Raw genomic sequence first — 26,552 nt, 5'->3', positions numbered from 1 at the left:
GGAGAAGAGGAGAGGAGTTTGGATTTGATATCCCACTTTATCACTACTCCAAAGCGGCTAACAATCTCCTTTTCCCTTCCTCCCCCACAACAAACACTCTGTGAGGTGAGTGGGGCTGAGAGACTTCAGAGAAGTGTGACTGGCCCAAGGTCTCCCAGCAGCTGCATGTGGAGGAGTGGGGAAGTGAACCTAGTTCACCAGATTACGAGTCTACTGCTCTTAACCACTACACCACACTGGCTCTATAGGGGAGAGAATAACACACACAAAAGTTTTTGTATTAGTATGTGGCAAAGTTGCCAAACACCTTTGATTATTAGCTATGTGGGTAGGATATATCTGAAGTGGGACATGCCTTACTCTTCTCACACTTGCAGCTGATGACAGAATCAAGTTTTGTATTCATGAAAAAAATTAGAGACCACAGTTTTCAAATGGGATTGAGACAAATATGGAGCTGAGTTTGGGCTCCAATTAAGAGGATTATTGGAGCACTGGTTGCCTCTATAGAGATCTCATGTGGGAGCAGTCAACTCTTGTAATATTTAAGTGGTCTGGCAAGATACCTATGCTCAACCTGTATATTTGTAAATATTATGAAATGCTATAAGTCTCCTGTGGCTTTCCCCCAAAGGTATCTAAACCCAGGTCACCACTGCATCTCCCAGAACTTCTCGTCACTCAGAGAAGTCATGTGAGTATACCAATAGTTAGAGTCTTACTTTTTTATCTCCAAGTACTTCACACTTCCTTCTGTTCCTTTGTAAGAGCAGCCACAAGAGAGTTGACACTCTCATATAAAGCCTAACGCCTGCACTTCAGGAAAGAAAGTTTCCCCCCTCACTCTCGCTTCCTTAAGAGTCTTGGCATGCTTTCTAAAGGAAGAGCTTCAGAACCAGGAAAAAAGATGGATGATCCAAAGTGCTGCTCTCTTAGCCCTTCCTTCCCTGCTTGTGAACTTTGCCACTATTCGTTGTGAAAGGAGCAGTTGTGAACTTTGCCACTATTCGTGGTCCATCACCACCACTCGCATTTCCCTTTCTGGTTGAAGAGCAACAGCAAATGCCTTCAGATTTCCCTTGGCAGTCCAGCACCAGGAGTATCCAAGTAAGTCATTTCTGTGGATGTGGATTCTGTTCACTTGCCTACTTCATAAGCCTTTCATTCTCTATTCAGCATGTTTTCTATTCAGCATGCGTTCTCCTTTTCCCCCCTTCATCCTTAGTGTATGAGATTCCAGACTCTAGAATCAAAATGCATAGGTTGCATAGACATCATGCATGTAAATGGCATTTATAGCATGTCCCCCACCATGCTAGAAACTGCAGTTTAAGGGTGCTGGGAATTGTACCCCTGTGATGGGTAAAATGTACAGTTCCAAGGATTCTTTTTTCTGGGACATGGGGAATGTGGTTAAAATGTATGCTGTGTACAAAACCAGACTGTGCAGTGAAAAAGAAAAGGCAGAAGAAGTTTCAGGTTTTTCCAGATCATAGCCAAAATACTGTTGGAATTGTTCCTAATAAATGGAAAAGCAGATACTTGTTCATTCTTCAGCTAACTGTAATTTGTTTTCTAAATTTCTTTTCCTTGTGAACCATGATTTAACCATAAACTCATTGAGATGGCAGTACTGAATCGGCGGTCCATGTCCTTCTGGCTTGCACACTTTATAAAGATTTGAGGAGTGAGGTTATCACCCTCTATTATTGTCCATTCTGGGTCGTCCAACTACTGTTACAGTGTAGTTTCTTTTGGCAGATCAAGATGAGCAATGACAGCAAAGGTTGCAAGGTTTTTAGCTGCGGCAATTAGAATAAGATCCGGTATTTGACTATTGATCCAAACCCCAAAAATGTATTTTATATAATTGATTTTTTACCTTTATCCTCTGTATAACACATTAGGTTAGTTTTATTGCTATGGCTGGTGGCTGATTCAAATAAAGATTCAATCAATCAATCAGTCATAAACACATTAAATGGAGCAGGTGCTTTCAGCCATCAGTTCCTGTTCATTGACTTTCAGTGTTTTGTAAAGTCAATTGCAGTTTCCCTTCTATCTTATAATGGCAAAAAATTGATTGGCTGATGCCAAGAACCATAGAAGTCTAAGTAGCTCATGTCACTGTCTTCCAGTCATTATTACACATATCTTCTGTTTTGGTCGAACTTGAATTTGTATTTCGAAATCAGCCATGATATGCACACTTAAGTAAAATACTATTTTGACATTTAATTGACAAGAGCAAATGATTCTTTTGGACAATAATGTGCAAAACATTAACCAAGCACACTTATATTTGAATAATGTCTCCAAAAAGAGAGGCAAATTTAATATATGAATTGTACCAGTACAGGAAGTCAGTCCTCTGAGGAAAAAGAAAATAGATTGCTGAAGGAATGCTCCCCATCTGAATGCTCTATATAACCTTGTAATAAGAACTGAAAAGAGTTGGTGCAGACACTTAATTTTAGGAAGCCAGGTTGTGCAATATGAGCGTATCCTCACTGCTGGGCTAAGGAAACTCATTGACTCCGATCTTTATTTTCCCTTCAGGTCCTCTTTACCATCTGCATGGGATCTGAAAACCATACTGAATTCTATTTCCGTCCCTTCTCAACCTTGCTTGAGACACAGCTGGTCATTTTCCTTCTCTTTCTGCTCCTCTACGTCCTCAGCCTCTGTGGGAACGCTGCTGTCGTGCTTATTGTCCATGTCGACCACTCTCTCCATAACCCCATGTATTTTTTCTTGGGCAACCTGGCAGCTCTGGAGATCTGCTACACTTCTGCCATTGCTCCATTGGCTTTGGCCAACCTTCTGTCCAGGAAAAGTGCCACCATTTCCTTAAGTGGCTGTGGAACCCAAATGTTCTTCTTTGTCTTCCTGGGAGGAGCTGACTGTGTCCTACTGGCCATCATGGCATATGATAGATATGTGGCAATTTGTCATCCACTGCGCTACATGCTCATCATGAACAAAACAGTATGTACTTCCCTTGTCGTGGTATCCTGGCTACTGGGCTTTCTATTGTCTCTAAAACTGACCATCCTTATTTTCCGCTTGCCATTCTGTGGCAAAAATGAAATCAATCACTTCTTTTGTGATGTCCCAGTCATTCTGCAGTTGGGTTGTAGTGACATCCAAATCCACCAAGCTGCTATTTTCATAGTTAGTGTTGTAGTCATCACAATACCCTTCCTTCTAATCTGTATCTCATATGGCTTCATTGCGGTGGCCATTTTGCAAATCCGTTCTGCTGAAGGCCAGCAAAAAGCTTTCTCCACATGCTCCTCCCACTTGATGGTTGTCCTCTTACAGTACGGCTGTTGCAGTTTCATATACTTACGGCCCAACTCTAGCTACTCACCACAGGAGGGTCGAGTGGTTTCTGTGTTCTACACCTTTGTCACTCCCCTATTGAACCCTCTGATCTATAGCATGAGAAACAAGGAACTGAAAGAGGCACTGAGGAGAGCCTTTCGAAGAAGAGTGTTTCCCCCAAAAAAGTTTGACAGCTAGTGGTCTTCATTAAAGTTAGACCATGGGGATGATAGCAACAGGCTAGGCAGCAGAGGTAGGTAATGTACAACCCCCATGCAGCAACATCGCCCCATGGTAATACCTATAGGTAGAGGGTGTCATGTGAGACTGTAACAAGAGAGAGGAATCAATGCAATTCTACTGTCGTCATCATAATCATAATTCCTTTCCTTTCTATATTGCTTTATATTTTCAAGCAAATAATCTCAAATGGTTTACAACACATTAAAATATCAGACAGAACAATCCAATGTAAAAGATTACCAATGAAAGCCACGTTTAAAATATACATTCAAAGCAACATAATTAACAGGAAACTAAGACATTATCTTAAAGATTTCAAAATAAAACATTACGAAGGAGGTCAGAATGAATGTCTAATGCAGCAAAGTTAACAAAAAATGCCTTAAGCATTTCAAAATAAAATGTTACTAAAGGAAGTCAAATATAAACCGCTTAAACCAGTACAATTAACAAGAGAATAGAATATTATCTTAAGCACAGAATGTATCTGCTGCAGTTTTTGCCAATCCTGTCCGTGGTGGTTCATAACAGGCGGCGGCTGTGGAAGCTGAGGCTGTGTCTGCCAAGATGGCCATATCATTTAATGAACCCCACACCTTATGCAAAATGGTGAAAGAGGTATTTATACATTTTCTTACAAAACTATACTAATACTGCCTGTGTGGGGATCCACACACATTGAATCAGATTGATTCTAAAGCACAAAAAATTCTAAAGATGTAACTGCCTCCAAGCAGACTGTCCAATAATTCAGTTTAAGGGGCAGACAATTATGGAATTTAATAATTAATTGGAAATTCCACATCACATGATCTCAAACGCCTCTTACTAGGATATTTGAAAAAAACATAGCTCTGGAGGAAGATTTAAAAGTGGCACCAAACTTTTCTGCAGCAAAAATATGTGTTGCTAGAAGAGGGGCGGACCACAGCTTATTTAGTTTCTCACTGGTTTGAGAAAATCTGGGATGTAAACAATGATTAAATTGATATGTTTCAGAGTAACAAATAACAAACTATCACACAGATTTGTAGAAGGGTAGTCTTTTTTTCATTCTGGAACAATAAATTCCAGCATAATATGAATCCTTACAACCTTTTTGCTTTATTGTAAAATGTATCATATATGTAATTATTTTTGGTATTTATTTTATTTTATTTACTTATTCTGTATTTACTTATTTCTGGTGTGTGTGAATAATCAATAATCTGCCTCTAGTCTAAGATTCTGTATGTATGTATATATTAAATAAACTGAAATGTCATGAAGCACCATAATTCTCCTGTGAATTATTACCAAAGGCATCTAAACCCAGGTGAACACTGCATCTCCCAGAACTTCTCAGAGAAGTCATGTGAGTATACCAATAGTCAGAGTCTTACTTTTTTATCTCCAAGTACTTCACACTTCCATTCCTGTGTAAGAGCAGCCACAAGAGAGTTCACTCTCTCACATAAAGCCTAATGCCTAATTTCTCTCCTCACTCTCGCTCCCTTAAGGGTCTTGGCATGCTTTCTAAAGGAGGAGCTTCAGAACCAGGAAACAAGATGGATGTGCCAAAGGGCAGCTCTTTTAGCCCTTCATTCCCTGGTTGTGAACTTTGCCACTATTTGTGGTCCATCACCACCACTCGCATTCTCATACTGTTAAGTTGTGGGTGAACATATCAGATGACACAGCGATTCTTCAAACAGCTCTTGTTTATTCACAGGCCAGAACAGAACAGAACAGAACAGAACAGAACAGAACTGAAGGGTTCAGTCAGCCTGCTTATATAGAGCTCCAGTACAACGTAACTGTAAAATTTTTCTAAAACTATCCAATCACTGAAAGTCACTTTCGATCCCTTATTTGCATAACTATCTATAGTATCCCCCTGCTGGCCCAGGGTGAGAACTTCAGTACATAACACATACAAAAGCCAAGCTCCTACACTTTAGGAAAGAAGAAATTTGTGCTCCTGTTTCTCATTCCCCATAGCGATCATTAAGAGTAAAGAAGGCCAAAACTTTAAAGATCAGAGAGCAGCAAGTCTCAAGCTGCTTTCATACTGTGGTGCATGTGCTTCAGATGGTGGTTGAAATACTGGAAGGAGAAATGTTGCAAGTAAAAGCACTTAATTTTAAGGTGATATAAAATATACTTCTATGCAATAATATTAAATGCCAACCTTCACAAGAGACCAAGTTTCTGCTGGATTATTATTGGAAAATTTTAGAATAATGAAACCATAGCAACAACCCTTCCCTGGTTTTGTTGTGTATTCTGAACCTGATAGTTCCCATATTTTCTGTGCATTTTCAGGAGTCATAGAATTTTGCATGAAAGAGACCACATCACATATACAACTCATACATCTCAGGCAGGGCAATCCAAACAGGAAGGTGCAGGAAGCAGAAAACCAGGTGCCCTATATAAAGGTGCCCTCAGAGGAATATGTGATGCGGGGGGGGGGGGGGAGAAGACAGTATCATGTTTAACTTCCCCTGTATATTATATGATACATGGTCTTCATATAGTATTAAGGATCTCTAGAGGCCAAGAGAAATAAATAATCAGAAAGGGGCAGGGTATGTGTTGAGAAACTTTGGAGCACTAGGTAAATATGTGGCAATATAGTCCAGAAATAAGAACCGTAGTTGTTACTAAAACAATGATGCACTACAAACTGAGAGTCTTTAGCAGTCCCTCTTATTAGGGAATAGACAGTCATTGGTTGAAAAAGAGCTTTATATCAGGAGGATATTAGGAGGAGTCCTCAGTCACAGCAAAAATAAGTTTGATAAAATTCACGGGTGGAACAATACAAAGAGATTACTTTACAACCGAATGATTTGAATAATTTTAATAAATTATTTTTCTAGAAAGAGCATTGTTGTGAATATGGCTATGGAAACAAAGGTTTAGAGAGTGATAGTACTTTTGGGAGACGCTTGGTTATAATGTAGGTTTAGAATCATGTCTGCTGAATTTTGCTCATTTGTGCTAATGTACTTCTGACTTGTGGAAAAGAATGAAAACTTCTCAATAAACAAATCAAATAATTAAAACACCACAGTAAAACCACACAGCAGACCAAGTGTGTGGATGACTAGGTCACTAATGTGTTGCTGACCCTCTCACAGAATTATGCTGCTTTCCAATATTTCAGTTTATTTATTTAATATATATACATACATACAAAATCTTAGTCTAGAGCAGCGGTGGCGAAGCCATCGCCCCAGCAGAGCTGTGGCTTCAGTGGTGGGGGTGGAGGAGGAGAAGAGGGCTCACGGGGATCTCTTAGAAGTGGAGTAGAGGCTTCACCATGAGAGATCCCCGCCTCCACTTGCATGCTTGCATGCAAGTAGGAGCAGATCCGGCAGCTCAGCTGAGAAGTGCCTGGCTGCCTTCAGGTGATGCAGGGGCTCTCAGATGCAGCTTCCAGGCTGCCTCCAGCTTCCCCAACCCAAACAACTATTCAGTCTGGCTGCCTTGACGGTGCTGCACAAAGAACCCCAATAAACAATCATTTAAACTGCCACAGATAAAAAATAAAAACCATTTAAAGAGGCGCCCTCTCTGCTGAGCAGCAGCCAGAGTCCTTGTAAAGCCTGTCAGGCCCCGCCCCAAGCCAGGTGGAGAGAAGCAGAGCAGGGCCCTCAGACTTCCAGCAGGCAGTCCTCCATAATCATAATCATCAGTCCAATTCATCAGTGGAAGTTGTCTCCAGATGAATACGAGGTCCAAAATCCCCATGCCAGTCCCATCAGGCATTTCTGGCTAGTCTGGTTTGAGGTTAATGTCTGCCTCATTTGCTACCCTCCTTTGATGACATCATTCCAGCCTCTTCTTGGGGTATTTTCCTTCTGTTACCTCACAATATCTTCAGGCCCCTGAATGAAATGTATTAGTTCTCTCTGTGGCTGGAAACTTGTCCAGGTTCTCCTGCCCATCAAAACAGAACTCAGTGTCACTAGTGTAGCTGTTGTTCTGCTTGCTTTCAATCAGGCATTTGATTCATTTCCTTCAAGAATACCTATACCGAATTCAGGTCAACTGGCCACACAATGCAACTTCTGCTACAAGCAAAGAACATTCCTTTTGAGGCACAGTTGCAGCTTAGACATAGAGCCTACCTATGCATCCTTCCATCACTGACCTGTGGTTTCAGTTCCACCATACCATTACAACAGATGGCAGTAGACGGTGTACCATTCCCTGGCTGCGATTCAACACTGTCATTTCTTCTGGGGCAACACAGCTCTTTTTAAGGTTCTGATAAGGGCATCCTTTAACTCTTTGTTCCTCATGCTATAGATTAAGGGGTTCAGCACAGGAGTGACAAAGGTGTAGACCACAGACACCGCCCGGCCTTCTTCTGGTGAGTAGCTGGAGCTTGGGCGAAGGTATATCAAACTGCCACAGCCATACTGTAGAAGGACGACCATTAAGTGGGAGGAACAGGTGGAGAAAGCCCTTTGCCTGCCTGCGGCAGAGCTGATCCTCAAGACAGCAGCCACAATGAAGGCATAGGAGATACAGATTAGGAGGGAAGGGATGGTGATGACAGTAATGCTGCAAAAAAAAGGCAGTTTGGTGGAAATGGGTATCGCTACATGCCAGTTTCATGACAACAGGGACATCGCAGAAAAAATTATTGATTTCCTTATTGACACAGAAAGGCAAAGTCAATATCAAGATAGAAAGCTGAATGCCAAAGAAGCAAGTCATGGCCAGGGTCCAAACAACAATTTTCACACACGCACTCCAGTTCATGATGACAGTGTAGCTGAGCGGGTGACAGATTGCCACATAGAGGTCATAAGCCATGATTGCGATCAGGACACAGTCAGAGCTTCCCAGGAAGGTAAAGAAGAACATTTGGGTCCCACAGCCAGCCAGGGTGATGGAGACCTTTCTCACAGAAGTTACGTGGGCCAGAGTGAGGGGTGCAATGGTACAAGAATAAGCAATTTCCAGACATGCCAGGTTAGCCAAGAAATAGTACATTGGGGTGTGAAGAGAATGTGTGGTGTAGATGATGAGACCAATGGTAGCATTCCCAAACAGGCCTCGCAAGTAGAGAATCAGAAAAGTCCAGAAAATCAGCTGCTTCATGCCTGGGTGCGTTGTGAATGGCTGGAAGTGGAACTGTATAATTCCAGTTTGGTTTTCAGTCTCCATATAAACCTGCACATCAGCTTGCTATGGGTTAACAGGAGAGAGGAGAACATTACTGAGAAGCCTGCATTGGGCAACCAGGAAATTAGGTAACACAAATAAATTGAATTGCAACAAACAGGGAAGATGTTGCAAACTTGGCTGATAGTGAAAAAGTAATTGATCAACATATTCTTTAATACTGAAGTTCAGACTTCTGTAGGCAGCTATTAACAAGAATGAGACCAGGTTCTTAGAGTAGGTTGTTCACTGAGGTGTCTACATCCATTAAAACTGAGCAACTACTGTATTACAGTGCTTATAAATGGCTAGGTTGATATTGAAATGTTTTAACATTTTTATGTGCTGTAAGCCACCCAGAGTGGCTGGGGAATCCCAGCCAGATGGGCAGGATATAAATAATAAAATTATTATTAATATTACTTTTCTATACTATTATCTGTCTCTGACTCCATCTTCTACAGGCACCATACAATGTTAATGCACCGGAGCTGTAGTCCTACACTATGGGTGCTATCACTTTTTTGCAAGCAGGTTTCAGCCATGTATCAAGAAATTCAGGTTGTGCAATAAAAGTCGGTTTGCAGATCTTACTCAACAAATCCTCCCTCCCCTGCTGAACCTTTTGTGTTAATGGATTGAGAAAAAAGTAGGATGAAGTATTCATAGCACACATTTGCCAAGTAATAACCTATGAAGTAGCTTTAGGGAAGCCATTGGTAGCAAAACAATGGTGCAGTTTGCAATTTGTGCAGCAGCTCTTAATGGACTCAAAAGGGGATTTCTTTCTAATGAATTACATAGGAAAGAGATACAACAAACAATATATTATTCTATTATGTGGTGACATTTTAAAACTGCTTATTGCAAAGTGTTCCAAAATTTGGGACTGGATTGGGGGTTGAATAGAGATGTGTTTTGTATCTAGAAGGGCATGGAAGTCAATCTAGGTTATTCTGATTATATATGTTGTGATCTTTTCTGTGAACCACCCTGAGACCCCTGGGTATAGGGCGGTATATACAGTGGCGTAGCGTGGGTTGTCAGCACCCGGGGCAAGGCAAGTAATTTGCACCCCCTAACCCGTGGATTTTAGCAGGGGGCAGAGAGCTGCGAGTGCGAGCGTGCCCCCCCAGATGTTGCGCCCGGTGTGACCGGCCCCCCCTTGCACCCCCCACGCTACGCCACTGGGTATATACATTCAATAAATAACAACAACAATTGGTTCAGTTCACAATTTAACACAAACCTACCTAATCCACCCTTCCCAAAATGATACACAAACTGAAACACATCTATCATTTGAAATTTGCACTTCTCCCAATTTTATGATGCAGTTCTCCAACCCCAAAAAGTGTACAATAATGTGTACATTCGTAGAAGCATACATAAAATTGCTTATATTCATGGAAATGACACACAGAAATGTTTTCTAAAGAACCCTGAAGCTTATTTTTTACCCCCTCTCCCTAACTCTCACTGTATAGTATTTGTGTGCATTTGACATATCAGTACATATTTTATTAGTTTTTTTTGTACTTTCTTGGAGGGATAGTCATTTATTAATGCATTAAAAAAAATCTACCCACTTTCCTACCCTGGTACAGCCAAGAAAACTTGCTAAATGAAATATTTTTTCCCCTTCACCTCTCTTCTTCTGTTGGCTTAACATACGAGCAGCAACCTGGATATGAATATTTCTTTCCGCATCCCAATGTCCAAAGTTTTTTATGAAAGTAGATCCCATAATTGGCAGGTGAACAGCAAGAGGCCCAGACGCCTAGCTTTCATTAAAAAAAGTCCATCAGACATCTACAAAGAAAGTTAGAAAGCAAACTGTGGAAGCAATGTCCGAAGTCTTATTAGGTGGATACAGAGGTGCTGCTGTTGCTAAGGATGCTTAGCCAATTAACCACATTTGCTAAGCAACCAGAATATAGGATTGCATGGCATTTCCTGTATCTTCTCTGCTGAAGAAAGTCACTCTCTCCCAACGGGAGCAGCTTGCAGCAGAAAGCACAAATAAAGCAAAGGAACAAAGCATATGATGTTCTGTTGGCACAATTTAAGCAGAGTAAGCCATTTCTAGTATGGAAATACAATTATGTGGAAAGGTTCATCTGTTGACATTCTCTCTATTAGGCATCTTGTGTGTGGTCCCTGATTACCCTGTAGGTCAGCCCAGGAGCATCTAACTTTCTGAATGCTGAAGGTTTTTGCTCTTTTGCAGAAGATGAACACTTTATGAACTAAAAAGTTTGTTTGAATGAATGGGAGCAGAACTAGTTTGTCTTATGAAAGGATGAACTTGAAATGAAATGAATTTTCCCAACTCCTCAAAGTGGCAGCTCCTCTTCAGTGGCTACCAATATTTTGTGATGGGCCAGGTGTTGGGTTGGGGGCTCGGAGGGAGAATACCTGAACATGGTAATACCCTGTCACACCATGCAGTGACAGCTCTGTGTTGCAAAGAGGAAAAAATGTAAGAAGATGAGAGAAGATGACAAATGCAAAGGAAAATAATAAATGCAAGGAGGAGGAGCATCTGAAAAGAAGCAAATCAAATGAAAGCAGGGTTGTGGATGGAAGGTGAGTGCAAATGAAAGGAATAAATTTTAAAAGAAATGCAAGGGTTTTTGGGGAGCATCTCCTTCTGTATCATCTCCATACTATTTGGGAGCCTGGGGCTTAATGCTGAGTTTAATGCTGCCTCTAATACTACTGTGTATATCAAAGGGGAAGTTCAAAGTAGGTTGGGAGGTAATTTTGAAAGCTGCTTCAATTCTTGACCTGCTTTTATCTGAACCTGACCACTTTTTGTGCTTCTGACCGCACCTGCAACAGTTTCCCCAGCACCAAATGCTGCCCACAGCCTGAATAGGGCTGGCAATGGCTCTCCAGCAATTGAAACAGGGATCCTTCCCAGCTGCAGAAGCCAGAGAGGGACCAAACCTGTCTGCATGCTATGTGCTCTGCCTCTGCCCCTAAGCTATGGCTTACCTGAATCGCATATACAGTGATCATTAAGCGTAAAAGGGATCAGAGAGCAGCAAGTCTCAAGCTGCTTTCATACTGTGGTGCATGTGCTTCAGATGGTGGTTGAAACACTGGAAGGAGAAATGGTGCAAGTAAAAGCATTTACTTTTAGGGTGTTATAAATTATTCTTCTATGCAATAATAGTAATCGCCAACCTTCACAAAAGACCAGGTTTCTGCTGGATTATTATTGGAAAATGGGTTGCTGGCCCTGTTCATTGGAGACCAACGTTTGTTTGGGGGCTGCTTTTTGAGGGGGGTGACTGCTATTTATCCATCAGAATGTTTAGTATAGACTGTCCCTCTTCCTCGATTATAAGACAGTAATTAGTTCTTTCAAATTCTAATATATTACATCTCTAGGGAAAGTGATGCTAACAAACGCTGCAACAGCTACTGTTTTCTTTAAGGATGAGAAATAACCTTGAAATTAAAATTTCCCTCTCTTAGGACCTTGAGATTCTTTCTCTTATTTTGGGAAGTTCTGTAGAACTTTCTTAAATATAAATAAGTAACATCCTATTGGGATTTATGGATAAAATGGTGATAAAAGTTGTTAAGGAGGCAAACGTTCTCTCTCCTCACCCCCCGCCCTCTGTTCAGACAAATAATTTCAAAACAGAATGCCTTAGAGGCTTGTTAAAACAAAGAGCTCTCTTATGAGACATGCACAAATTAACATAATTCTCTGACGGCCATGAAAGATGCTTTAGGACATTACAAGTTCATGCATCAGAGAAAGATACTTGGTCCCCCAAAGATAAAGTTGTCCCTTAAGAGGAGGCAATTGTTGATCTGGGCTAAGAGTCTTGCACATATATGCTTCAATTCTCAAGGCATGTTCACCCTCAGAGAACTGGCTGTAAGTTTATAAAGTTTCAATTCTCCAAGGACAATTCTGGCGTAAGTAAATATTTACACTGCCACTTTCAGACTCAACTCCATATCTAAGTGTAGTTCAGTGGAGAAAATGGTTGGCTTGCATATGGAACACCTAGGTTGAAAGCTCAGATTGAGTAGTATTGGAAAGTCATTGTTAACTTCAATTCCTCATAAGGAAAATACATATAAATACATATACAGCACATATCAAGTCATGCCGTTAGTCCATCTAGCTCATAAGTGACCAACTTGTAGCCTGTGGGACATGTAACTCTTGCCCTTACGGCCAGCTGATTGCTCCCCCACTGCTGCTATTGTCCTTGAACTTAACTCCACTTCCAAAACTGCCACCAAATTTGCTCAGGCTATGCAGAAATTCCACCAACCAAAATCTTAATTTTCAATTGGTTTTATCTTTCTCCATTGCAGCACTGAACTCATCAATGATTGCTTTTCCTTGCTGGCTCTTGGTGCTGCTTTTCTTTTTCCACCTATAGACACGCCAGGTGGACAATCTACTCATCAGCGAAACTCTACCTTGCACACTCCAAGGTCGCCTCTTGCCACTACTGCTCTCAGTACTGATCTGCACTGAATTGAGAATAGCAAGATTTTTCTCATAAAGGTTCTTATTTCTGGCCTACATATAAACCTAGTGCTCCAAAGTTTCTCAACACATATCCTGCCCCTTTCTTCTTATTTATTTCTCTCAGCCTCTATGGATCCCTAATGCTATTTCAAGACCACTTTGCAGTGTCATACATCTTATAAAAAGATTCTTTTCGTTCATTAACATGGAACAATACCTTTCCTTTTTGCATATTTTAACTGTATTAAAATCTGGAAACTTCTTCAAAGATGGTGACAAAGAGGGCAAAAATTGATTTAAAAGGATGGATTCCTCTTGGCCAGTCCAGAATGAAGGTGATACACGGGAAGAGGAGATGTAGAAGTTATTACTGGATAATTAAGAGCTGTTTCATCTTCAGGAAAGAGCCCCAACAGCAACCAATAACTAAACTATGAAAAAATACAACAAATACAACTGCTGGATTCACAGGTGGCCTATATGTGCAGCAAATCCAAACCCTCAGTAAACTTCCAACCAGTGCTTAGAAAGTTCATTTCACTTCAAGTTCGTCCTTTTATAAGAGAAACTAGTTCTGCCCACATTCATTCAGACAAACTTTTTAGTTCATAAAGTGTTCATCTTCTGCAAAAGAACAAAAACCTTCAGCATTCAGAATGTTAGAAGCTCCTGAGCTGAACGACAGGGTAATCAGGGACCACACACAAGATGCCTAATAGAGAGAATGTTAAAAGATGAATCTTTCCACATAATTGTATTTCCATACTAGAAATGGCTTGCTCTGCTTTGTGCCAACAAAACATCATTTGCTTTGTTCCTTTGCTTTATTTGTGCTTTCTGCTGCAAGCTGCTCCTGTTGGAAGAGAGTGACTCTCTTCAGCAGAGAAGATACAGAAAATGCCATGCAATCCTTTATTATGGTTGCTTAGCAAACGTGGTTAAGTGACCAAGCATCCTTAGCAACAGTAGTACCTCTATATCCACCTAATAAGACTTTGGACATTGCTTCCACAGTTTGCTTTCTTTGTAGGTGTCTGATGGACTTTTTTAATGAAAGCTAGGAGTCTGGGCCTATTCCTGGAGAAGAGGAGGGAATAGACAAGAAGATGAACTAGAAATCATTTGGAGTTGAACCCCCAAATGAACTTAATGCACCTTAGTTCAGCTGCCAATTATGGGATATACTTTCAGCTGTGGTTCAGAGATTTTTGAACTAGTTCAGGAAACTTCATAGAGCTCAACTAGTTCATTCCAAGCACTGCTCTCAATGCAACCATGAGCTTAGAAAAATATTCTGCATCATCCACAGTGCTTTCAGACTGTTGCTATTTTCAGTGGGATTCAGTCATATATTGGCAAATTTAGGCAGCTCAGTCAAAGTCTGTGCAATAAAGCTGGTTCACCTCCCCCCTCCCCAACCCCCCCTTTTGTGGCAATAGGGAAAATGTCAGGACAATGCAAAGGAAAGTATGGGATGACACCTGATGCAAGGTCATATAACCTCTCTGCAAACCAATCAGAATGAATTCTCAATAAACACTCAATAACGTCTAACCTCCCAATTTGGGGGCAAGTAAATCAGGCTGAATGTTCACTAAACCTCTTGCTGATAGGAGCTGTGGTGAGAGGCTGCATCAGCAGTTCACTCCCAGGGGGCTGTAGAAGATAGATTAAAAAGTCTCAAATGCTGGGAGGTCTGAAGAACAGATAGCAGCTGCTGATGTCAATGCAGGTAAGAAAGACACACACATGGAAGCACAGATCTTCTAAAATGGCTGCATGTGTTGACCCCAATGAGAGTGTTTTACAAAGGAAAAAAGGGAAAGAAGGAATAATTTTGAATTTAACAGCAACAATAGGAAAGAAATATTCATATCCAGGTTGCTGCTCATATGTTAAGCCAACTGAAGAAGAAAAGAGAAAAAGATACTTCATTTAGCAAGTTTTCTTGACTGTACCAGGGTAGGAAAGTAGGTAGATTTTTTTTTTAATGTACTAATAAATGCCTATCCCTCCAAGAAAGTACAAACAAAACAAATAAAATATGTACTGATATGTCAAATGCACACAAACACCATACAGTGAGAGTTAGGGAGAGAGGGTAAAAAATAAGCTTCAGGCTTCTGGGGGGGGGGGGAATGGAGACAGACTATCACGTGCCAGAAATCAAAAACCAAAACCTCACCCTATATCCAGAATGCAGGAATTGCATAAAGAACACCCTAACCGCTGAGATAAACCATGATATGCTGTACTTTTCCATGTATAACACGTCCCTGTGTATAAGACGCCCCCTATTTTGGGGGACTCCAAATTAGGAAAATGGGGGGGGGGAATTGCCCAGAGTTGTTGAGCTTTTTTCTTTGGTTGAGCTAGCTTTATTATTTTATTATTTTATTATTTATACCCTGCCCATCTGTCTGGGTTTTCACAATCACTCTAGGCGGCTTACAGCACATAAAAAATTGTAAAACATTTCAGTATCAACCTAGCCATTTAGAGGCAGTGTAATAGTTGCTCGGTTTTAATGGATGTAGACACCTCAGTGAACAACCTACTCTAAGAACCTGGTCTCATTCTTGTTAATAGCTGCCTACAGAAGTCTGAACTTCAGTATTAAAGAATATGTTGATCAATTACTTTTTCACTATCAGCCAAGTTTGCAACATCTTCCCTGTTTGTTGCAATTCAATTTATTTGTGTTACCTAATTTCCTGGTTGCCCAATGCAGGCTTCTCAGTAATGTTCTCCTCTCTCCTCTTAACCCATAGCAAGCTGATGTGCAGGTTTATATGGAGACTGAAAACCAAACTGGAATTATACAGTTCCACTTCCAGCCATTCACAACGCACCCAGGCATGAGGCAGCTGATTTTCTGGACTTTTCTGATTCTCTACTTGCTCAGCCTGTTTGGGAATGCTACCATTGGTCTCATCATCTACACCACACATTCTCTTCACACCCCAATGTATTATTTCTTGGCTAACCTGGCATGTCTGGAAATTGCTTATTCTTGTACCATTGCACCCCTCACTCTGGCCCACGTAGCTTCTGCAAGAAAGGTCTCCATCACCCTGGCTGGCTGTGGGACCCAAATGTTCTTTACCTTCCTGGGAAGCTCTGACTGTATCCTGCTAGCAATCATGGCTTATGACCGCTATGTGGCAATCTGTCACCCGCTCAGCTACACTGTCATCATGAACTGGAGTGCGTGTGTGAAAATTGTTGTTGGGACCTTGGTCATGAGTTGTTTCTTTGGCATTCAGCTTTCTATCCTGATATTGACTTTGCCTTTCTGTGCCAATAAGGAAATCAACAATTTTTTCTGTGATTTCCCTGTTGTCATGAAACTGGCATGTGGCGATACCCATTTCCACCAAACTGCCCTTTTTATTACCAGTGTTATCATCATCACCATCCCTTCCCTCCTAATCTGTATCTCCTATGCCTTCATTGTGGCTGCCGTCTTGAGGATCAGCTCTGCCGCAGGCAGGCAAAGGGCTTTCTCCACCTGTTCCTCCCACTTAATGGTCGTCCTTCTACAGTTTGGCTGTGGCAGTTTGATATACCTGCGTCCCAGCTCCAGCTACTCACCGGAGGAAGGTCGAGTGGTGTCTGTGGTCTACACCTTTGTCACTCCTGTGCTGAACCCCTTGATCTATAGCATGAGGAACAAAGAGTTAAAGGATGCCCTTATCAGAGCCTTAAAAATAGCTGTGTTGCCCCAGAAGAAATGACAGCATTGAATCGCAGCCAGGGAATGGTACACTGTCTACTGCCATCTGTTGTAATGGTATGGTGGAACTGAAACCACAGCTCAGTGATGGAAGGATGCAAAGGTAGGCAGGCTCTATGTCTAAGCTGCAACTGTGCCTCAAAAGGAATGTTCTTTGGCTGTAGCAGAAGTTGCATTGTGTGGCCAATTTATCTGAATTCGGTATAGGTATTCTTGAAGAAAATGAATCAAATGTCCGATTGAAAGCAAGCAGAACAACAGCTACACTAGTGACACTGAGTTCTGATTTGATGGGCAGGAGAACCTGGACAAGTTTCCAGCCACAGAGAGAACTAATACATTTCATTCAGGAGCCTGAAGATATTGTGAGTTAACAGAAGAAAAAATACCCCAAGAAGAGGCTGGAATGATGTCATCAAAGGAGGGTAGCAAATGAGGCAGACATTAACCTCAAACCAGACTAGCCAGAAATGCCTGATGGGACTGGCATGGGGATTTTGGACCTCGTATTCATCGGGAGACAACTTCCACTGATGAATTGGACTGATGATTCTGTTTTTTGTTAATAAATGCACAAACAGGCATGCACCCAAAGAGAGTCTATGATGTTGTTGTTGTTGTTTTGACCTCTGAGCAGAATCGGACAAGGAATGACACTTTCTGTGTGACATTCCAGATTATAAAAATAAGAAGACCACAAAAATTATTGATTGCTGTTCTAGTAAACAATACACAAGGTTATAGTAACACAAAATTCCCTAGTATTTTGGGTGAAAGTAGGGTGCACTTTCAGCAGAGACACGGAATACTTCACACTGCACACAATTTTCCCTACACAAGATGAGCACCAATTTTAATGCAATTAGACATATTCATGGATAAGGTAGCAGTGGTGGTGATGGCATGTGGATGAACCAGAAACATCATTGTTGGTCCATTTAGATGTACCTCCACTGCCCTCCTGTTGAAGTGATTTTCTGCCCACCCAATATAACACTAGCAGGCTTTAGCCTCATAGAACATGATCCCACAGACCAGAGGTGGCTAAGCTGTAGCGCTCCAATGGTCTTGGACTCCAACAACCAACAAACCCATCAAGCATTGCCAACAGTAAGTGTCGAAGGATGGGAGGGGTCATCCAGTAATGACCAGATGTCCACAGGCTTCCCAGCCCTGCCATAGGACTAGCATTGATATACTAACATTCCTTGGGTGATTGAGGCTGGGGGTCATACCTAGTAAGGCGTAAACAAGGTCCTATATATGCAGATTAAAACAAAACATGAAAGCAAACTCTCATGTATATATCTAAGCTGTGGCTGAAAGTGCTGTGTGTTTCCAATGGGCAGACAACATTCTGCTTGAGATCTGCTGCAGAGGCCCTGCTGGTAGTTCCAGTTTTGAGCAAAACGTCAGGGTCGATTACCTATTGGCCTTTATAGTGCCATACCTACTAACTACCGATGTGATGTGATATTTTCATGGTTTTTTTTTATGTATATGCTTGCTGTAACCTGGTCTAGGTCCTGCAATGAATGATGGGATATACACTTTTAAAATAAATAAATCATGTTCATGTCAGAGAATGTTCCATGTTTATAACATCCATTCCCCTGGATATGCACTAGAACCATTGGACAAGGAAAATGAAGAGTGGGTTTTGGGGGGAGGGAAGGGGAACCAATGGACAAAACGTCTTTATAACTGGCCTATAAATCTAATTTACTTTTTCAAAGGCAAAAATGTAGACCTGCAAAAATGTGTAGCTTGTGTGTGTGTGTTCTGCGTCAGTTCCTCACTGACATCTTCACTCCCTCCCTCCTCATCAATTCAAATTCATACCACCATTCTCAATGCTGCTAGTGAAGTCATCTAATTGCTCTCTTGCTTATGACTGTATTTATTTATACAAGAATCAATTCCCACGAGGCATCCTTACGCATATTAAAAAAAAATTTAAAACACACATATAAAAACTGTTAAAACTGTTGCATATATTAAAAAACAACCATACTTTTCCGTGTATAACATGCCCTCATGTATAAGACTTGAGTTTTTGGGGACTCAAATTTAAGAAAATGGGGGGGGGGATGACCCAGAGTTGTTGAGCTTTTGTGGGGGGGGAGCATTGCCCAGGCTGGTTGAGCTTGCTTCGGGGGGAAATCAGAAAATCACTAACCCAAATCACACATCGATTGGTGCAACCAATCACGCGTTGTCCCCCCAACCCACTATCCGTGTATAAGATGTGCCCCCCCTTTGACATTATTTTATAATAAAAGACCCTTATCTTCTACACAGAAAAGCACGGTGCTTCTAAAGCCATTATATATTAAAATCACTACAGGTACCAATTGGTACCTGCATGCACTAAGAATATGAGACACCATTTATATTCTTACTAACTTGCGATTCTGGTGTGAGGTGAAATTATTATTATTTAAATTTACATCTCACACTTCCTCTCTAAGGAGCACAGGGTGGCAAACACAACAACAACAACAACAAATCCGTTTATTATGAGGACCATGCCTGTACACAAACATCAACACAACAATAGTTAAAAATATTAAAATTCATTAGATACTATGCCAACAAAACCTTCATCCCACAAAATAGAGAAAGAGGGAAAACAAGCAACGAGTTAGACGATGAAGGGGTCTTTACATTGTCATCCATAAATCTTTCCCTGGCTTTCATGGCCTTCATCACAAAAACCGCTACCACATGGGTAATACGTGGGTTTGCACCAACTAACAAGAATTTTACTCTATCTTCAGGAAGGGTGGCAAACACATAAATCCCAAAATACCGTATTTTTCGCTCTATAACACGCACCTGACCATAACACGCACATAGTTTTTAGAGGAGGAAAATCCGTAGGCATGCCACCCGTAGGCATTCCCTCCATAACACGCACAGACATTTCCCCTTACTTTCTAGGAGGAAAAAAGTGAGTGTCATGGTGCAAAAAATACGGTAATTAAAACATCTAAAAACAATTCCAGCATAGATGCAGACTAAGGCCTGAGCACACACAGCACCGTATAGTTCGCTAGGCTAGATCCCCAACACAGGCTATCAAAATCCATGCTCTCATGGCCCTAACACTCTCCCCCTCCTTGTCACTGATCTTCTGGTTTACACCTGCCTTGGGACAGGAGAGAAAATGGCTAGGGGGGCCACCAGGTGGCGCGTTGGAAGATGGCCGACAATAACATCTCTCTGACCCATACGAGGTACTAAGGGGCTGCTATGGGAAGTATGCAGCCTTCCTTTTGCTCCCCCAGGATGTGGGGGAGTGCTGTCCTGCCAGCGGTGTTCACAATGCACCCCCTGAAACGAGTGATGGGGGTGCTGAACACTTGGCACAGGCCCTCGGTGAAGTCAGCTCTTCCTGAAGCCGATTCCAATTAGCGTGTGCTGGTTGCTGCAGCTTGGAATTATAATTGGAAACATACGATTGGAAAGGAAGCTGAAAGCACATACATCAAGTAAAGCTCGACCGATAAGGCTGCTGATTTATGGATCTCTGCGACCAGGAGTGACGGACGGATAAGTAAATCTTCTGATGAACTACCATAAGGAGACTGTATGTTTGGAACGAAGGGGGGGGGGTGGAGGAAAAAACTCTTTTTTTACCTGCATGATGTGACATTAATAACCCTTCACCCCAGAAAGAAATAAGATCGTCGCGTTTCTATGAACCACAGGCAGGATTTTAAGAACTATGTGGGAGGAAAGAAGACTGGAGAACGGTGAGAAAAGAGGAAAAATTTTATGACGCAGTTAAAAAATGGCGTCTCGCCATGACAGGTCTGCCGGAGGAAGAAGGACTGGGGGAGGAGAATCAGGATTGTTTGATGAGAAGGAATGTTGGAATGGTAGTTTGACCTGACAGAACCCCCAGACTCATTTGATTTATTCGGTAAGCCTGAGAAAAATAAAGGACAGATCGGAGATTAATTTTGTTTATGGAAGCGTTGTACGGAGGCTGTCCTGGATCGATATGATTTTTGGAAGAGTATAAAACCCACATAGAATGCCAGCTTTCAACCTGCTTGTGAAAATCATCAGAGATCGCAAAGAAATTTATGATAACAACAAGAAGAGAAAGGAAGTAATAAAGCTCTATCCAGATCAAACTGGACAGAACTGTTTAATTAATGCAGTAAGATAAGTGATGCTGTTTTGGACTCGAGCCGAGCTTGATGTATGGGTACCCCCAACAAAATTTAAAATTTGGCTGTATAATTTGGAATCAATGTGATATGGATAATGTGATGTGATTGGCCTGTTAATAAAAATTATTTTTAAAAAAGAAGGAGAGAAAATGGCTAGAGTACAAGTGGTGAAAAACCTGAGCTACACTGAGCAAACGTGGCAAAAAGGCTCCTTGGTTGGTGGAGATGGCCACGATGAAGTATTTTTGCATGCTGAGAGAGCAATTGGTATTGAATGTCCTCCCCTCTAATGGAGCAGTGAGATGACTCCTTGTCTCCCTCCCTCTCTGCTGCCCTTTGTCCTCAGAGAGCAGGGACCTCTACTCTTGTTGTGATTTACTTTTATGGGGACTTTGATGCACCACTGAGGGATTGGGATTACCTTGCTCCTCTAAGGATCTTGCAAGGCTTATAAAGCCCTCAGAGCTAGAGTTCTCTTGTGGAAAGGGCAGCGGCATCCAATATCAGCTTGGACAACAGGTTAGTAAGATTATCCCAGCCAGTCAGCCAGTAAAAACTGTTCTACCCTTCTCACAATAAAAACAGTTGGGCATACAGTTGAAGTAAATCAGGGCCAGAATGGTACTGCTTGCAATTGTCAAAAGAGTTTAGACAACATGTCGGGTGTGGACATTGAATTAGCTGTGAGCAAGAATAATGACCACAACGTTGAGCATTGTTCCAGGCAAATACTTTCCTAGGAGTGGTGCAAGGTTCTGAATGGGAAATATTCTGGAACATTTCCTTCTACAGAAATGCTGTGGTTCCCCTTTGTGTATCAAGAGGTTTAAGCCTAAATGGAAGTTGCTTTTGCCATCTCTTTGTATCACTTTCGTTGCCTCCTAATGAAGCCAACACTGAAATAATAAATAATGCTCAGTTATTTACATTTGACATTCCTATTTGCAGGTGATGTGGGAAGTGTTTCTAGACTATGGCTGTGCCATAGCATACAATTTCACAGGCACTAGAACAGGAATAGACAACACAATGCCCTCTAGATGTTGTGAGACTCCAGCTCCCATCTGTCCCAGCCAGCATGGCCAGTGATGAAGGGCAACAGCATCTGAAGGGCACCACGTTGGCTATGGCAGTGCTAAAAAGACAACTGCTGTCTTTTAAGGTGACATCCAAATCTTATTTTGCAAAGAGGGAGGCTTCCACCTTCCAGTCGAAATGTAGTTTTCTTGGCCATTAAAATGAAAAATGCATGCATACTCGCCACCTGTACTCCAAAATAGTGAGTAGAAGAGGATGGTGTGGCAAATTCTGCATTGTCATACTAACAATAGCTTAAACAATAACAGCAAACACAAAAGTAGTAAGACAGTAGAATTAAAAATAGAAACAATTAAAAACATCAAAACACATAGAGAACATCTAAAAACATAAGAAAAAATTATAACACTAGTAGGAATGTTCAGCAAAAGTTAGTCAATCCTTCTTTTCCTGATGCTCAGGCATGAGAGATGGTGCATACATTTCCAAAATGACACCATCTCCACACAAGAAAAAGGAAGTATCAGTAACCTTGTGGGGACAGCAAGACTTTTATTTTAAAAATAAGATTTTATTAAAGCTGTTTCATAATACAATAAGATAAATAAAGTAATCCAGACAAAAACAAAAACAGAGAAAGAAAGGGAAGGGGGACCACAAGATTTTGCAGAGGGGAACTAAGGGGAGAACCTTCCCCAACAGTCCAGTGAATACTGGTAGTCACAGAATGCTGATTGTTGTGGGTGGCAAACAGAAAACCAGGATGGGACTGGAACACATTATCCTAGAAGACAGCATTGCTGGCTGGCTGGAAACCTGAGCAGGACCACTCTACACTGCAACATTTTGTCATGGGTCCCACTTGTCACAACCGCTTCCATTCAATAAAAACAAAATAGGATTTGAGTACTTTTGGATGGAGTGTCTATTTAATTTTAATGGAGTAAAACCACAGGAACTCTGACATGCAATTGTTTTGCAATCCCTAGCTCAGTAAAGCAAGAGCAATGCACAGTGCCAGTGTAACGGCTATTTATTGTTTATCTACGGTAATTTTGTACTGGAAGCAAATACAAAATACACAAGTGACACAGCTTGCAATCTAAGCATCTGATTCTAAACACATTTCTCTGGAAATTCCATTGATTTCCATTGAACTTCCTTCTACAGAAAGTCCGCAAATAAAATTAACAAGGCAACAGCATAGGGAGAGATGGGTTTCGTAAAAGATTTAGTGAAGATAGTTCAGGGAACCGTTAACTGATAGCAGAAGGAGCAGGAAAAGTGAAGCTACAGTGGTCTGTGAAAGGATTGCCAAAAGATGTGCTTGCAGCATGTGAAATGCTTTACAGTCCTGAAGTTTAAACTTACTCATTATTTGCAGAAGCATGAACTGAAATGCCTTCTAGATTATGCCTGTGCTGTCCAATTTCATGCAAGCCAGAAAAGAGGATCTTGACAAGCTGGAATGTGTGCAGAGGAGGGCAACCAAGATGATCAGAGATCTGGAAACCAAGTCTTATGAGGAATGGTCGAGGGAATTGGGAATGCTTAGCCTGGAAAAGAGGAGACTGAGAGGAGATATAACAGCTATCTTCAAATATCTAAAGGGCTGCCGCATGGAAGATGGAGCAAGCTTGTTTTCTCCTGCTCTGGAGACTAGGACCCAGACCAATGGATTCAAGTTACAAGAGAAGAGATTCTGGTGAAACATCAGGAAGAACTTTCTGATGGTAAGAGCTGTTCAACAGTAGAATGGATTCTGTCAGAAGTTGGTCTTTAAGCAGAGATTGGATGGCCATTTGTCCTGGGTGCTTTAGTTAAGATCCCTGCATTGCAGGAAGTGAGACTAGATGACTCTTAAGGTCCCTTCCAATTCTATGACTCCATGATTCTAAGACAGCTGTTGTCTTGCGAGACGGAGATCTTTTTTTGCAAAAAGGGGGAGTCTGCCCTCCAGTGGCTGCTTGGTTTATTGTACATGGAAGTGGCCTGTTGATATCTTGGTGGTGATATCACTTTCTCCGTCATCAGTCTCTCTTTTTATCTCGTGCCAGGTCATATGTACCAATTCCTATGGAGAGTGAAAACCACACTAGCCTGACCCATTTCTACTTCCACCCCTTCTCAACAGTCCCAGAGATGCAGCTGTTGCTTTTCTGGACTTTTCTGATCTTGTACCTACTCAGCCTTTTGGGAAACTCTGTGGTTGTGTTCATTGTCCGTACAGAGCGCTCCCTCCACACTCCCATGTATTTCTTCTTGGCTAACCTGGCAGCCCTGGAGATTGCTTACTCCTGTGTCATTGCCCCACTCACCCTAGCCAACCTCCTCTCTGCGCAAAAAGTCTCCATCTCTTTGGCAGGATGTGGCACACAGATGTTCTTCTTTATCTTCTTGGGAGGTGGCGACTGCGTCCTGCTATCTGTTATGGCATATGATCGCTATGTGGCAATCTGCCACCCACTGCGCTACACTACCATAATGAGCTGGAGGGTGTGTGTGAGTCTTGTAGCTGGGACACTAGGCATGAGCAGCGTGTTTGGCGTTCAGCTCTCCATCCTGATACTGCGCCTTCCCTTCTGTGGCAATAAGGCGATTGACCATTTCTTCTGCGACTTCCCTGCTGTCCTGAAGCTCGCATGCAGCGACACCCATATCCAGCAGACTGCCCTCTTTATTATCAGTGCTGTAATACTGACTGCCCCTTTCCTCCTAGTTTGTGTCTCCTATGCCTTCATTGTGGCAGCCATCTTGCGCATCCGCTCTGCCTCAGGTAGGCAGCGGGCTTTCTCCACCTGCTCTTCCCATTTAATGGTTGTTCTTCTGCAGTATGGCTGTGGCAGTTTGATATATCTGCGTCCCAGCTCCAGCTACTCGCCGGAGGAAGGTCGAGTGGTGTCTGTGGTCTACACCTTTGTCACTCCTGTGCTGAACCCCTTGATCTATAGCATGAGGAACAAAGAGTTAAAGAACGCACTCAGTAGAACACTAAGGAAGGAAGTGCTGTCCCAGTGAGAGCCTGGGATATTCTAATGTGTTTTGCACTGTGGTGGGAATTCACAATACAAGCAGCCAAACACACATCGGTTTTTATGTGGCTGAGGACTTATTTGCACATGTACACAAATCAATAAATGTTTTGTTTATTGAACATTCGTCCTAGTTTGTTTTCAGGGACATTAGACAACCTTGGCTGTTAAATGAGCATTTGTGCTGATTTGTTTGTGGGGAAGTTAGATGAAGTTGCATCCAAGCAAGTGTTCTACCCACATTTCACTTCCCTTATCGCAAAAAAAGGCTGATCTTTTGGGGCAGCAGGTTTGTTGTGCACGACCTCACAATCCATTATAATTGCATGACCTGAGTTTACCAGTATGTGATGGAATCCCACCCCAAACTAGCAAGAGCCTGGATAGTTCTGTCTACAAAGGCTGACCTTTGATTTCTGGACTCTGTTCTTCATATTGCCATCATCAACATGGTAAATATGAAAAGACTTTTCTATTTGTAGCAGAAAGTGGACTGCTTCTCCTCTTTGTTTGCCATCACATAATGGAACTGAAACACTAAATTGGAGAAGAAACTGAGCACATGCTTGAAAACCAGCCATCTAAGAGTGAAACAGATATTGTTGCCTAATGTTGTCCCATTGCATATACTTCCTTTAACTGGCATACAGAATGTTAGTGTCTGCTGAAAGGAGTGGTCTTAATCTTATTGATTTACAAGAGAATGAGGGTTAATTCCTACCATTATGCAGTGATATAAACTGAGATTTCTATTTTTTTAAGTTCAAAATGCTTTCAAAACTTGACATGATCTACTTTTGACACATACACCCCCCATGGGTAAGATGGATAAAATCTGAGCCCAGAAGACAATGGACGTGGTCTCTGCCTCCCATTCTGTTCCCCACTCTAGACCTCAGCTTCGACTCTCTCTCAGCCCTGGACACAGCAGTGGGCCTTTCTTTCTTTCCTGTCCTAATGGCATCCTCACAGAAAAGCGGCATTAGGTAGCTGATATTGAAAGTGACATTAAATGGAAGGAAATTGTTGTCTGATTTACTGTGTTGTTCATCTGCTAGTATGCCCCCCTTTCTTTTTTTCTTTTTTTGCTGCTCCACATAAGGCAGTAAAATGTATTGGGCTGGCTTTGGAGTCAGATGGCAACTCTGCTCCTTCCTCTAGCACACCATACATTTAAAGCAGCACCCCACACACACATAAAAGAATAATGGGAACTGCAATTTATCCCTCGCCATGCTACATCCCCCAGCACCCATAACAAACTACAGCTCCCAGGATTCTCTGGGCGAGTGGGTGTGCTTTAAATGTATGTTGTGTACACT

At 41.8% G+C, this 26,552-nt stretch overlaps 3 protein-coding genes and 1 pseudogene across 4 annotated transcripts; 3 read left to right on the top strand and 1 right to left on the bottom strand.

Annotated features, from left to right (window-relative positions):
- Nucleotides 1-1,030: 1,030 nt before the first annotated feature.
- LOC310689258 (olfactory receptor 10V1-like) lies at nt 1,031-3,525 on the top strand (the record flags this gene model as incomplete). The annotated part of the gene is made up of 2 exons (XM_083466700.1): nt 1,031-1,107; nt 2,560-3,525. Exons 1-2 carry the CDS (start codon nt 1,063-1,065, stop codon nt 3,523-3,525), a joined length of 1,011 nt encoding a protein of 336 aa, XP_083322826.1. The 5' UTR covers nt 1,031-1,062.
- Nucleotides 3,526-7,790: 4,265 nt separating this feature from the next.
- Nucleotides 7,791-8,736, bottom strand: LOC310697057 (olfactory receptor 10V1-like; annotated as a pseudogene). The gene has a single exon. The product of its transcript is annotated as an olfactory receptor 10V1-like (transcript).
- A 7,296-nt stretch (nt 8,737-16,032) lies between these two features.
- On the top strand, nt 16,033-16,977 carry LOC310693548 (olfactory receptor 10V1-like; the record flags this gene model as incomplete). Its single annotated transcript, XM_083475859.1, has 1 exon — nt 16,033-16,977. One exon carries the CDS (start codon nt 16,033-16,035, stop codon nt 16,975-16,977), a length of 945 nt encoding a protein of 314 aa, XP_083331985.1.
- A 7,297-nt stretch (nt 16,978-24,274) lies between these two features.
- On the top strand, nt 24,275-25,216 carry LOC310693603 (olfactory receptor 10V1-like; the record flags this gene model as incomplete). Its single annotated transcript, XM_083475980.1, has 1 exon — nt 24,275-25,216. The coding sequence occupies one exon, from the start codon at nt 24,275-24,277 to the stop codon at nt 25,214-25,216; it is 942 nt and encodes a 313-aa protein (XP_083332106.1).
- Nucleotides 25,217-26,552: the final 1,336 nt, after the last annotated feature.

The sequence above is a fragment of the Podarcis liolepis genome (assembly GCF_965112155.1).
Source record: "Podarcis liolepis genome assembly, chromosome: 1".
In the NCBI taxonomy this organism is placed as follows: Eukaryota; Metazoa; Chordata; class Lepidosauria; order Squamata; family Lacertidae; genus Podarcis; species Podarcis liolepis.
The sequence above is the reverse complement of the archived record's forward strand: the minus strand, read 5'-3'. Positions and strand labels throughout refer to the sequence as shown.